This window comes from Nesoenas mayeri (genome assembly GCF_963082525.1).
Source record: "Nesoenas mayeri genome assembly, chromosome: Z".
NCBI lineage: Eukaryota > Metazoa > Chordata > Aves > Columbiformes > Columbidae > Nesoenas > Nesoenas mayeri.
In genome coordinates, this window is record NC_137542.1 from 1,992,930 (window position 1) to 2,008,193 (window position 15,264).

The 15,264-nt window shown below is 40.1% G+C and overlaps 1 protein-coding gene across 1 annotated transcript in view; it reads left to right on the forward strand.

Annotated features, from left to right (window-relative positions):
• ARB2A (ARB2 cotranscriptional regulator A) overlaps positions 1-15,264 on the forward strand; it is a 262,424-nt gene that overhangs the window by 188,194 nt on the left and 58,966 nt on the right. Inside the window, exon 10 of the mRNA XM_080362398.1 lies at positions 2,952-3,036. Coding sequence (XP_080218524.1) covers positions 2,952-3,036 — 85 coding nt within the window. The remainder of the gene's footprint in view (positions 1-2,951; positions 3,037-15,264) is intronic.

Sequence of the window (15,264 nt, forward strand, 5' to 3'; positions counted from 1 at the left end):
TCATTACATAGTTTGAGGGTTTTCACACCTGGAAAAAGCCCCTTTCTCTCAGCAGTTTCATAAGATGTGACTATTGCTGAAGCGCTCTGAATTTTTGGGGTGAAAAGTCAGAGTATTTGCCACTGTGCAACCACCAACGGCGTTTTGGTCCAAGGTGATCTGGTGTTGGTCTATGGCCAGCATCACCGAGTTCCACCTTTGGGTGAAGGATTCTGCCATGCATTCATTATTCTTTTAATTTTTAAGTGTGAGGTTGCTGGCCCTTTAAAAATCATGGGATTTTTTAAACAGGACCAACTAAATTTCCATTTTTAAGTCTCTTCCTCGGCAGATCGGGCTCTTGTCCATGTTTTCCACGTTCCCGCTGCAGAACTCTAAAACAATAGGTGCGCATGGCAAATATGAACTGGTCACATCCTGAACTTTTTGTTGGATTTGACTTTTTCCTGTGGATTTAGTGAAACTTTCTGTGCAGACTGCCTGTTCCTGACTTAACCTTACAGTTTTATAGGCCGTGACTGATGGGAATAGAGAATCACCTGGGATGCAGCCTGACAGCTCTGACTTAAATGTTAAAAATATAAAGAATGGTAACCCCTACAGGCTCTGTCAGAAAAATCCCCATTTTCTTTATGGGAAATCAAAACCTTAAAATATATGTTATGTAGTAAAACTGAAATTTTAAATCCTGTAATTTGAATCTGACAACTCCATTTTTCTTTAAGCATTTAGTCTGAATAAGACGAGTGCATTACCTTTAATTTCATTTGCAGAAAGTAGATCTTAAAGAATAAGTTAAATGATTAATGGCCTAAAAAGTGGATGGAGTGTCATAACTTACATTAGCATTGAAAATCTCCTATAAGAAAGAAGAATTTTACATATGTGAAGTGTGGCTGAGTGGTATTAAGACTAGCGTATCACCTGGATATCTCTTACTTTAATCAGGTTTAAGGCTACTGGTAAAATGAATAATAATTAAAATATACACCTAATCGCTGCCTGTCTGTAGGGCTAATTGCTGTCATTGAAAGAATGAATTGTTAAAAAAGTAATTCTTCATTGGAGCTATCTCTCCTGTATCATTGGTGGCCTATTTTTAGTACCTATAGAAGTCATGATTTTTGAATTTATTAGGAGCTGTGATGAATGATAAAACAAATCATCCATTTACATATCTTGACACTGCTTTCGAGAATACTTATTTCTTACAGGCAAGTGTCACATTGTATATAAAAGCTGGTTAATTGTGTGCTAATCTTCTGTATTATCTCCAGCTCTCTGATGTAGTGTTCTATCAGTAGTTAATATTAATTTTACTTATTTCAAATGAATGTAATACTTCATAAAAATTCTACTTCTTTTATAATTTCTACCATCTTACATTTGCAATTTCACATTCAGCTGTTAATTAAAATTATACATGCAAATTGTAAAATGTATAATGCTTTACTACTTTAAACCTTAAAGCCTTTGTGAAATACTTCCATTTTAACCATTTTTCACTAAAAAAAGTTACATTACTGGGTAGTGTGTTTGTTTTCTTTTTTTTTTTTTTTTTCCCTCTTCCATCGAGTTCAATAGTTTCATTGATCTACTGTTTCTTACAAAAATCTGCCATGCTTTGTGAACTTCACTTTCTAATCTCATACAGCAACCCTTCCTTTATGTTGCTCCTGCTCTCCCTGGTCCCAGAACAGTAGGGTTGCCTTGACAAATCTATTCAAAAGCCATTCCTCGCCCTTTATTGGTGGGGACTGAAGCCTTTGAAATTCTCTCCTCACTGCAACACAGCTGACATCTTCTTCCAGACAGAATGAATTAAGGAAATACAATAAGACACTTGATCTACCAGTCAAGGATCTTTCCACAGTGAGGACGGACTCCATGGTGCACAACTAGGGCAGCAAGCATCTACAAATACACAATACATGCTTGTTTACCGGAATAGCAATCATCCATTTTTACGATCATGATTGATGGGATGATTTTTTTAAAATCTGCCTGAAAATTCATTGGGTCTTTCCAAAAAATTGTGCGTTCTTGGCTTGTTTGCTTGTGGTTTTTTTTCCCCCCCTTAATGAAGTTAATCAGGTTTTCAGAAAGGGAAAACTCAGATTTGCAATAGGAGAAGCCATGTAGATCTTTTAGTCCGTCTCTCAATCATATTTTAAAAGTAGTTGCTTTATGATTAAATCTTCAGTGATTTTAGTGTAGTTTCAGCGTATTTTATTAGAAGCATATTATTTAATACTTTAATTCATATAGTTCCCTGGACTGGTACTATTTGGAGCAAAGCATTTAAAACAATTCATGGTAAATTCATCCTACTCAGAGGTTCAGGAATGAAAGGTAAATGTAAACGCTTCCTGAACGTAATTCCCCAAAGACCAGTATTTGCATTTTTAAATGTTCATGCACAATTCATCTCAGCTGTATTTCCAGTTATTTGAATATAAATCCACCATCGTGATGGCTTCCGTTCAGTTATAATCTGTTGGTTTGTGGTTTCAGAACCGTTCTTCCTGCAGTGTACTCCATCAAAACACCCTGGAAAACTCTGATTTCTTAGTGTTTGCAAGTGAGCAGGCCCAGTGTTTATATCAACACCTATTTAATGACTGAGAAAAGCTTAAAATGTGCAGTGGATAATTCAGGCACGGTTTGGTCCAAGCTTTAGTCCACTGGCACTCAAAATAGCACTTGAAGACATGCTATTTAAGCACATTAAAATACGGCAAATTATGGTCGTACTCTTTTTATTTTTCTAGTACGAAACTACAACATTTCCCCTCCAGTTAGTGTGAATAAGCTAGCATAGCGTTCCTCCCCATCCCAACAGGGTATTTGGGTATTCTGGTGTGATCGCTGCCCTTACATGCGAAGTCTGTGTGTGTTTTGTCCCTCTGGGTTTTTGGCTTACCCCAAAAATGTCCCGTCTGCCCCCACAGAACTGCTGTAACTGGGTGTCCAGCTCCGAGCCCCTGGACACGTCGGTGGAGTCGATGCTGCCGGATTGTCCCCGCGTCTCCGCAGGTATGTGGGTTTTTCTGCAGCGAATAAATCGTTATTTACAAGTGCGTTTGGTCCTGAATGCATTTTAACCCTTCTGCAGCAAGACAGGGGTTGAAAGCTGCTGCTATTTCATATGGCCCACTGTTAATTTATTTAATTTTCTTTTGCTTTGTATGGGATTTAAGTTTTCATGTCTGCTTGTAGCTTACATTTTTCTGGTCTCTTCGGCTTTAAGTAAGTGGTGACATTATAAGCGGGAGCTTGAGAAAAATTAATGGTGATGATGAAAACTGAGAATCGTATCGTAGATCCTTGAATAAATACCTGACTTTATGTAAGCAAGAAAGTTTTAAAGAAGCACGTTAATGAAAGGTGCAGCTAAGAGAAATAAGACGCCTTCCTGAATCCTGATCAACAAAAGTCTAGTTGACGTAGCAAATTATTCACAGTGTCCGAGAATCTTGATGTGAGATTTCTGTTGTTTTGGAAACATTCAGCTACACCCTTTTATTAATGAGTCATGAATCATAAATCATAAAGGAGCACATGAAATAATACACAGAGACTTTTGTTAACGTGTAATAATTCCAGAAAGTAGACTTAGTTGTCACCGTAACAGGGAAATCTCAAATCTCTGTAGGAAAGTAATCTAAAATACATAAAGCTGTTACTGGACTTTCATGTTTGATTATCAGATTTCCTAAAAGCTGTAGGTAGCGTATTTCTGTAGAATATAAAATCAGGTTCAAAGCAAGGCGCAGCCTATACAATATTAATTTAGAAGCTGGAACAGTGTTTGACCTTGCTCTGTGAGACCCAGTTGTGCGTTTGACAAGTTAGAGATTCGTATCTGCCTGGATTTGTAAGGCTGTTAATGAGACCTAACCTTGCAGGTGAAATTTGGTTTACTGCAGGGTATTTTTAAGGCCTGGAAGATTTAGTGCTACTTTGTTCGAGGGCTCGAAACAACCAGAGACCTGTAATCGCATTTCTGCTGTGATCTGGGCTCTAACCATGCGGATCATCATCTCTCTACCAATAGCACTGACATTGCTCTTTAGTGCTTAGGGACATAAAATATTACTAAAATTTTCAGAGATTCGGCATTCATTTACCAACTTTTTGCTCGTTCTAGGGAGAGTACGGAGTTTAAGAGAAAAAAACGCCTGTTCGGTAGCAGAATTCCTTAAAACAGGATTGACTTTCAATCTCTGATGTCTGCGTTGCTGTTGTGCAAGAGTACGAGTTATAGAGGTTGTTTTAGTGATAGCAGCCATTCAGTATTTACTTGGTGATGTTGAAAATCCTCTGTGGTCCGTGTTCATCCTGTGTAAATAACACAAAAGATATTTTATAGAAGAAATTCTAAGTATTATTCAAAAAACAGACTGATGTTTTAATAGGGGTGTGATTAAGTCTTAATTTTGCATTTCTCTTGGGGATGGGTCATAATGGGCATAATGTTTATACTCCACTTAATGAACTCCCAGCAACACTGAAGTCTTTGGCAGAAGAATTAATTTAAATGGGGTAGGATTTCAGCCAGTAAAAGTTGTAAAAGTTGGCTATTTTTGTTTCTTGCATACATACAAGGCCACTAAACTAAAATTACTGATGTTTTAGAAGTTCTTGTCGAATGGTTTGGACAATAATTTAAATGGAAGCTAACTCATTCCAGCTTCGTTCTTTGTAATATAAAGATGTTTTGGAATAGTATGAGCTTATGTGACTACTACTGGACGATCAATTTAGTCATATGTTTTTGTTTATATTTCTTATATTCACGTCTTATATGGACAACTGTAAGACATTTGCAGAGGAACAAGTGAATAATTCCTACAAAGTGCTTATATGAGCAATAGCATAAGGCTGCGTTTGGGTAATCTGCAATAAATTTATGAAATGCTACTACATGTAGGAGCATTAGTGTTTAACGGGAGGGATTTTATTTCGTGTTTCCTGAGAACTGCAGTACTGAAATAGCCCACATTCCAGTACTGGCAGCATTGCCCTTGGTATTTCAGTGACTGGCAGTGAGAGCAATCAGAGCAACCAGAGGAAGGTTTCTTAAAATAAGCCTTTTGCAGAAGGAAGATTCACTTCTCTTTCCTGCTTGGAACCCCGTCTTTTCATCTGCGTTTGCACTGAGAAGTAAGTTCAGGAGCAACTGCCCCTCAGTCACACCTCATGAGACAGTTTTTCCAAAAAGGGTCTAATAATCAGCCATTCTGCACACTGGGATTTACAGTTTGTTTGGGAGCAGATTATGTCGCAGTCTCTTGCTTGCATTTCCCTTAAAAATCACTAGAGAGAAATAAGTGGCCATCAGAATGGAAAAACAGCTTGTATTTCCAGATAGAGTTGTTGAAGCTTTTGATTAGAGCATTATTAAGTAATTAAGATGTTTGCCGCAATTCATTCATGTCTTACTCAGTTACAAAAAGGAATGAATAGTCTTTAATAATTAAATGTTGTGGGCGTGAGAACAACAATACAGAGAAAGCAAGCCATAATAAATCAATTTTCTGTGCTTTTGGCGAGAGCTCTGGTGCTGTGAAGGTCCCACCTTTGTGGTCTTTCCCCCACGTTTCAAGGATTTGGTCGCATGCTCGCGACGTGGTTCAATGTCTTCCCATGATAGGTTATCGTCACACCAAAGAGATCGTCCTCTGTCCAACACCACCCATCTAGTTACCCTTCCTGTATATTTCCAAGACAAGGTGTTCCTCCTCGTTGGAGAAGGGTCCACCACTCTCCCTCTGTTGCTTATCTGCTTATCAACGTTCCCCTCTGCTCTTTCTCTGGCTCACAGCCCTCTCCGCTCTCCGGCTTTGGACCATTGCACCGTTAAGGTCCTCAGTTGTGGCACAGTCATCTCCTTGGCCTGCAGGAGCCCTCTGTCAGTCTTCTGCCTTCAGTCTATGTTAAAAAAGCTCCGTCTCCTACCATCTTCACTTTCAGCCCTCATTAAGGACCTCTGTTAGACCACAAGTCATCTGCTGGGTCAGTCTTAATCCACCTTGCTAATGGAGTCAAACCAGAAGACCTCACCTCTGTCTCAGAGGAGATGAGTCCATTTCCTATCTGAGATACAAGCAAATGCAGGGTGGAGAAAGGTGAAGACATTAAAAGCGTTCTGTACCTTAAAGATAGCCAGATAAAGTGGAGTAGGGGTGGGAGTCTTCCTGGTCAGGAGATTGGAGGTCAGCTTGTATTTGTACACAGACACTGGGATGGACGTTTTAGTGACAGGTTGCACACCATGATTGTGGTTCACTGAAGGTCTCTGAGACCTTTCAGAGTTTCTCCTGGTGGTGGGGTAGGAGGTTCACAAGCCCTTTGGGAAGCTCCTAATGGAGCAGCTGCTGGGAGGAAGAGCTGAACGTGGGGATGGGAGGAAGCACATCCGTGGATCTGTGTCCATCTCTATTGCTGCTCGTGAATTAAGTTACTTTGATTTCAAGGTAGTGGCCTGGACATGACCCCAGGAACAGCATTGTGGTGAATTCTGCCAGGTAAACACAGGCTTTGTTTTCCTGACTACAAATATTTTGGGGTGACTCACAGGGAGCACCTTAGTGTTTGGATAAGACACATTCCTTAGCTCGCGTTTCTGCCAGTGAAAGCTTTTTATTTAGGAGAGAAGAGTAAACTTTGCAGTAATTTGCCAAAGTGGATATGCACCAACACTCATTTACATAATCAAATAAAAAGAATTTATTGTAACATTAGCAGAATGAATTGCCTAATCAAATCCTTTGAAAGCCTTTCTAGTTGACCCCCAAAATCACTAGCTATTCTTTCAGCAGTTGCAGCCAATGTAGTTAAAACATTGTAAAATAAGGAAATTATAACATCAAAAGACAAACAATATGACACAAAGGAATGAAACGTTGACAGTAATCAAGAAAAGCTCTATTCACGGAAGAGCCCAGACTTGAATATGTGTTTCTGTAATAGAGAAAAAGTGCAAGAATTAACACATATAGCTATGAATAAAGTGATCTCAGGCTGGCAGAAGAAAAACAAACTCTTAGTTTTGGGGGACAGGTATGACCCATGCTAGATGCTCTGAATGGTATCCCAAGGGAGTCCTTAGGGTTATTTTTCATGGTACCAAGCACCAAGCTTGACTCTGTATGGTACATAAAACCATTTAGGTGAACCAAGCACAACTTCTCTTTATTTGCTTTGAATTCAGAAAAGATCATTAAGATTATTTCTAAAAGGCTACTGTGTGTGTTTTTATGGCTTTACAGATAAATAAATAGAAAGGAAAAAGTGGCTTCACAGAATGGTTGGGGTGGGAAGGGACCTCTAGTCCAAAGCAGGACCCCCTGGAGTGGTTTGCCCAGGACTACATCCAGCCATCCATAAGCTCCACTGCATGTCAATAAAGAAACCATGGTGATGGAAATTAACATTCACATAAGGTCGTGAGGTTTTTTATTGCTATACTTACTCTAACTCCCAAAAAGACCCCACCAGTGGTGTACTGGAGAGCTGTGTAGGGTTTGAGTCCATATGTGGCGGAGTATGGAGGGGAGGTGGTGGCCGTAGTCCAAACTCGGGTACAACAGTCAGCTTTATACGTTTCAGCATCAAAAGCAGGTCCTTCCCCTCGCATAGAGCTTCAGAACCTGTTTGTTTTCTTCCCTGCTTTGCCTTTTCGAATCCTTTCAGCTGGGAGAGGTGGAGGGGCCTGGTAGAGCTTGTCCCAACAAGGAGCAGGGTTATCATCCATTGAGCCTCTCGGTAAAAACACAGCCAAAAGCGTCCCCGCACATGTTAAACACACAGTATGTACTTTAAGGCTTGAGGTTTTCTTTTTTTTTAGAGATTTTTCTGTATACACATAAGAGACTTGCAGTTCAAAACAAATGAAAGATGAGATTCTGCAGAGCTCACTGAAAAACAGGGAAGAGCTTGTTACCTGCTGTTTTTGAGTCCTTGGCATAGCTTGATTTAATATCAAGACAAGAATATGATACTAAACAGTCCCCTCGAGACTGCTGCTTTGTGCCAAGTAATAGAATAGCATCAATAATCCTTCCACGGGGCTACAGTAAATTTAAGTAAAGTTATTCTGGACTGTTAGATCTGCTTAAAAGCACTGATCCGGGAAAGCGAGCGCATCACTCTGCACAGCGAGCCGTTCCGCCCGCACTGGCTCATCCGATAAAGCCCCTTCTGACAAAGCTTCTGTCGATACCGGGGAAACCACGAATTACCCGTCGGATTGCGGAGGTGGCAGGTTTTTTGTTGGCTCTGCCTAACGGGCGAGTCCTGCCCGCTGCTTCAAGAGCTCAGTTGTGTTGTTTTATTTTATTTTTATATATAGAAAAGCTTCGTCTGGCTGCAGATGCACCCCATGCCGGGCAGATCCCGGGGTTCAAACAGGAGGATCTCCAGTGAGGTTAAATGGGCTCCTCAACACCGCGGGGTCTGTGCACAGGGTAATTGTTGAGTGAGCCTTGTGACAGCCTGAGGGACGGACCAACTTATTCCTCCCCACTTCTTTTTCTCCTTTAGCTTTGTTTGCACCACCCCGAATCTCTTACACAATTTTCCTTACAACAAACGAGGCAGAAACAACCATATAAAGCACTAAATATTAAGCACTGAGACAATACCTGGCTCATCCCCTTTAGCCCAGTTTACCAGTGTTTCTCGGTTTTCACTCTTTATTTGTTAAAGACCATTCTGGGCTGTTTTCTGACGTTAATATTTTGTGACCAGGCATAGGTGTCCGATAACTTTAGCAACAGAAGATGTAAGTCTTACATTGCAACCACACTCTTTTTACAGTAAGGCAGATTAGGCAATTTACCCATTTTGCTAAAAATGTTATTTCTGCATTCACCAGTCATTCATGGAGATTAAGATTATAGTAATCAGTGTTTACTGTAAACCTCTTTGCATTTCACATCTTCATGTGCATGTAGTTCTGTCAATAAAAGCTTTTCACTTTGGAGAACAGATTAAAAGCCGCGGCACTTTGTCAAGGTGTCGGGCTCCTGTGTTTAGCCGCCTATTAACTTGTTTTAAGGTGTTTGTAGCATTAATAGCACCAATTGAGAAATGAGGGTTGCTCCGTAGCCCTGTGTTAGCATCCTCACAGCCTGCAAGCGCTGGTCCTGCGCTTCCATTCCTGCTGCCATACGGCGTCTGTCGGGCACTGGAAATTATCACAGAAACAGGTTCCAGTGTAAGTTAGGGAATGACCTATTAGAGAGCAGTGTAGGGGAAAGGGACCTGGGGGTCCTGGGGACAGCAGGGTGACCATGAGCCAGCACTGGGCCCTTGTGGCCAGGAAGCCAATGGTACCTGGGGTGGGTTAGAAGGGGGTGGTCAGTAGGTCAGAGAGGTTCTCCTGCCCCTCTGCTCTGCCCTGGGGAGACCACACCTGGAATCTTGTGTCCAGCTGTGGCCCCTCAGTTCCAGCAGGACAGGGAACTGCTGCAGAGAGTCCAGCGCAGCCACCAAGATGCTGAAGGGAGTGGAGCATCTCCCATGTGAGGAAAGGCTGAGGGAGCTGGGGCTCTGGAGCTGGACAAGAGGACACTGAGGGGGGACTCATTCATGGGGATCAATATGGAAAGGGGCAGTGTCAGGAGGATGGAGCCAGGCTCTTCTGGTGACAACCAGTGACAGGACAAGGGGCAATGGGTTCAAACTGGAACACAGGAGGTTCCACTTGAATTTGAGAAGCAACTTGTGGGGGTGAGGGTGTCAGAGCCTGGCCCAGGCTGCCCAGGGGGTTGTGGAGTCTCCTTCTGTGCAGACATTCCAACCCGCCTGGACACCTTCCTGTGTAACCTCATCTGGGTGTTCCTGCTGCATGGGGGGATTGCACTGGATGAGCTTTCCAGGGCCCTTCCAGCCCCTCACAATCTGGGATTCTGTGATTCTATGAAACTTGGAAGCGTCAGCCTGTCTTAGCCAGAGCTCTGGCAGCCGCTGCACTAAGCCTGGCTTTAACTGATGTCTTCTTAGTGCAGAAGTGAGTGACTTTTTCTCCGCGCTTGATTCTTCTGCTTTTAGTCTCCCGCTCAGCCTCAGGTGTTGCAGGCAGCTTTTAACTTCATGTATAATACCTAACTGGATGTGAGCTACCGTGTTGTGCTTTGAGTAGCTTAAGCTTCACAGAACAAAATCTATAAAGACCTGTTGAGCAGTATTGCAAATTCTCTTCCAGAATGCCAGATCCTCAAAACTAAATGCAAAAATGTTGAATTTGAAATGTTGTTTTGAATTACCAGATGTTACTGCACTCAGAGTCTTTGATTTTGTAATCATTTTGATTTTTTAATTCATTTTTATGGCTTTTTCTATGACCAGCTAGGTGTTCAATACTACTGTTTTTCAGGACAAAATACTCATATTCATGTACCATTCTACAAAACAGCTACATGCATTTGAGGCAGTACTGGTATTAGAGAAACTATTAATATTTCATCAAAAATTATTCTTGCACTCAAACATATCTATTTATCATTGCCTTTTCTTAGAACACAGTCAACGAGTTAGATTAATGTATGCTTGTCTCAAAGTCCCCGAGGCTTTGATTGTGATAATTGTAAATAATGTAAATTATTACAGCCAGATCTTTCATACGAAGTGTTTGACAATGGTTAGACTGCTGTGACCATTGCTTCGAGTAATATTTAACGCTGTCTCTTTAGTGCTTTGTATGTACATATCTGTCTACGTGATGGCTGAAGTTTTACTCCGGTGTGTGATTGCGGAATCTTGAGTTCAGGGTCTTATTCTTCAGTGATTGTGCGTCGCCTTGGTCCGTATGGATGGCAGCTAGAAGAGGTTTTGCTTTGCTGGGCTTCTGCATAGTGGTGTTGTTGAAATGCTTGTGCCATAATTCCTTAGAGTACAACAAATAACAAAAACATTCACGTTTCGAAAAGGCAGATGCAACTTTACTGCAAGTATCAGAGTGACAGTTCAAACTGACACTTTCTAAAAGAGACTGTGTTAAGTATTGTCAAGTTGTTGCTAAAAAAACAGTCTAGTATTAGTTCAATCTGCACTAGTTTTGTCTTTCGAAGGGTAAAAACTAGAACAAGAAAGGCAACAGAGCTGGTGAGGGCTGGAGCACAAGTGTGATGGAGTCACCGTCCCTGGAGGTGTTTAAAGGATGTATAGATCAGGTTCTCAGGGACATGGTTTAGGGCCAGGGGTGAGGTAGAGGTTGGACTCGATGATCTTAAGGGGCTTTTCCAACCAAAATGATTCTGTGGTCTCATGATTCCATGGTTCTGTGAAGCTGGGACTCAACTTTTTCCTCCAGGGCATGTCAGAAATGGGTGGTTTTCCACCTCTCTTTCTTTTTCCAATGGCAGCAAAATTTTCTGTATTACATCCTCAGCAGCTTTATGAAGCCAGAACATCTGTCGAGATGGGATCTGGTCCATCGGTGTAAGTGTAAACCCTGTATTGGTGCTAGAGCTGTAAGGAGGTATTCCCTGAGAGACACAGTCCAAGATTCAATAGCACGATTGTTACTTGCCGTGTCATGGCACCCAGAAGATCATTTACATTTCAGCTTGTATTTTCTGTCAGAATCCAAATTTGGATTTGGTAGAATTTTTCAAAAGGTTCACTTTCAGTTGAAAACTTAGGCCAGGAAAGACATTTATTTCACTTATTCTCCACTTCTATATAGAGGTCTTATAACTTTTGACCAGGTGTTGTTATGCTGAAATTTATTACTTGCATTTCGTTAAAATGTGTGTTCCAGAAAGTCATCCAGCCCTGGCTGGAGGATTCAAGAGATGGGGAATCCGTTGCTTCCTGCCCTTTGTAATTTGTCAAACAATTAAGAGGAGTGGCTCATTTCTAGTTTGACTTTGGTTTCAGGTGCCAGCCATTAGGTCTTGCTGTGCTTTTTTCTACCAAGTTAAAGAGCCATTTAGTGCGTTTGCTCTTTCTCCATGTGAATTAGATAAGGGGATCAAGTCAAGACTCAGTTTTCATTTGAGAAACGGAATAGATTGAGTTCTTCAAGTCTCACTGCACGTTAATTTCTCCATGTTTCAAGTGCTTTTGTACGTTTTTCTGTGTTGTCCCCAGTCTTTCAACATCTTCTCTTTGAAACAGACCTGTGTGCATCTCAGATCTTCACCCTTTAATCATCATCAGTTTAGGAGGAGCTTGTCCAGCATTTCCCAATACTCTTTCTAGAGCTGCTGATCTTCATCTTGGTTCTAAAGTAGTGTTATGAAACATTACATTTCGCTTTAAACAACAAAAAAAGGCAGACGTATTTCATGTTAACAACCATTTCTCACTCTTGCACAAGCTTAATTTATACTTACTACCTGTGTTGTTGAGTAGCCATCAGTAACATCTCTATTCAATAGTGGTTTCTCTGTGACAGCTTCGTTTGCAGATTACTGAATGCTGTAAGTTCTCAGAAATACCAAATAATAATGATGTTTAACCTGTTTTCATGAGCAAACAAGAATTCTACAGTTGTACCATTTGTCCCCTCTTGAATTTATTAAACATTGATCAGTTGCTGCCTAATTTGAGGTTTTAGCTGTAATTAACTTTCACCAAGCTTTGTGATAACAGTTGACAGCACAGAAGAGGAAACGAGGAATGTATCTTTCTAATACAAGGAAGAGTTTTTAATGACTCCTGTGAAAGGCAAAGAGCAGTAAAAACTAAATAATGGTAAATATGGTGCCTGGAAACAAACAGGTATCAAAGCAGCCAACTGTGGCAGGTAAGTGTCCAGTGAAATGCCAGTATAGAGGGCCCTTTTACCAGAATTTTTGTGTGAAACCTGGGAAGAGCGAAAAATAGTTGCTGTAAAGAAAAGAAAGACAAAGGACTTTCTAAAAATGCATAGGAAAATTTGCATAATTTGTCCTGCTGCTCAGAATTTTCAGCTAATTGTATTCTTCATTAATAGACTCTAGTATCACAACATCAAGGGACTGAAAGGGACTTTTAGCATGCTCTAGCGTCATCAGAATAAAATGATAACTTATACTTTGGGTCCACAGCATTAGGGTGGGAAATTATGGACCTGTATATCATTTTTTCTATTATTTTTCTTGAGATTTATTGCAGACCAACTGTGCAAATAGTCTTTTCTGAAAGTTGGGTTGGGATTTTTCCCACCGTCTGTAACTTCTCTGCTATTTAAAGTTGTATTTTAGATGAACATCAGCAGTCAGTTATCTGGTTTATGACTCTTGAATACAAACTCTGCAAGCCTGACGATTTAGAAATATTTATCCCTGAGAAGATATTGATGAGTAGCAAGAAATAATGTACTTCATCAAACACTTTGCCATTTTTTTTTCGAAATAGAGAACAGAAACCTATATTGAACAATTTCGTACTTTCTTCTACATTGTTATTTACAGTTTCACCATCTCCATCTGAAAATCAAATACGTTTGCTATGGATTGCATTTGTTGCCTGTATAAATAACGAAGTTCTTCATTGTACTAAGTCTGCCAGCCACAGATTGTTTTTCCTTAGATAACTTCAGCTTTCCTTATTATCTCTTTATGCTGGTAACAAGCTATTTCCACCTTTTTTTCTGTATTCCTTGACTGATTTCACCTTTCCAAATCAGGAAGACTAAGGCTCTGTCCTGGGTTCTTTTGTCACACAGAAAACTTTTTGAAAATGTAATCTATTTATTTGTGTTTTAATATCTCGTCTTGATTAAATTTACTGAGAAATCTTGAAGAAAACACCCTTTTGAAGGACTGAGAGTGTGCGTTGCCAGCTGAGGCTTCTCTCTGCTCAGTCCCACCCAACGTCATCAGGTCAAGTTCACCATGACCTCATTCGTCTTTATCCATCACAACGCTGCCCAAAATGGCAAAATAATGAAGAACTTCGTACCTTTTTGTGTTGGAAAGTCAACGTTCTTAGTTTTTGGAAACTTTTAATGTTTATGACCATCAGGAACCATCTCCTGAGCTGATGCCTTCCAGGCAGGAAGGCAAAGAGAATAAGTAACGGTAGTTCTGGAATAGAGCACCACGTCCTCACCACTTCTATTCACTTGAATCACTAAATAGGTAATAAACATGCATTTTAATACTTCAGGCATATAAATTATCTTAACAGCTGTCAGTAATGCCAATTATATCAGATTCCTGCTCATTGCTGTGATTGGACAACGAACAAGAATTGGAAAAACTCGTAACAGTGGCATGGAATTGATTTTAACATTCCTTTTCTTTTTCTCTGCCACATGAATTGAATTTATTTGCAACACATGGAGGTTAAATTTGTATCATATTTGCCTTCTTAGCACCCTGCCCTCGAGTTGCTAATTTAACAGTTTTCTGGCTGCTCTCAGCCGAGATTATTTTCCCAACCTGTGAGATAACCAAAAGATGAGGAACATGGAGCCTCACCATGCCATTTTTAGAGGCCCTTTTCACAGTATATTTGCACTTTAAACTTTGTCCTATCAAGGAACATGCCTATATTCAGAAAGCCCAATTTTGTGTCGGGAGGACTTGCGGTTTTCTGCTAACCGGTGTCAGCAACTAATCTCATCATGTTAATGTACAGGGACGGTTAAGTGGCTTGTTTTAAATGCACTGTGATTGTTAGCTATTTATTAAAAGCAAACAACCGCTTGTAACTAATGTTCAGATGTTGTTTGTTTACACAAATAGTGATAGGGACAAGGATAATTTAAGCAGACATATATTCTCACATTATGGCAATAAAACCATCATCTATGTGGTGATCATGTATAATATATACCTTAATATCGTCAGTACTTACGTATTCCAATAAATATTTTGATTTGGTGAGCCACATTTATTAAGTAAGATTTTTAAAACTATATTTCAGTTTTCATGCGAAAGAAGGGAAAAGGGGATTTACCTCACATTAATCCTTTTTATTTAGATAGGTTTACAAGACATATCTACAACATCTTAACGGAGAAATAATCCTCATGGTTGATAAAGTATTTTCGATCATGTTTGCTGTTATTGCTGTAAATACAGCAGTCAGCTTGAAGGTAAATGTCACGTTCTTCTGGACAAACACTGTTGAATACCCGCCATTACTTTTGAGGACAAGAGTCGTCTTTTTTGTGAGTTTAATCTTCGTGCAAATACGACATTGTGTATAAAAGTGCTCATTTCTTGATCTGAGATTTTTATGTCGATATATCATTTGAAATCATACATTTTATAAAATATAACATGCACATATATGATTTTTATTACGTATAAATAAAAT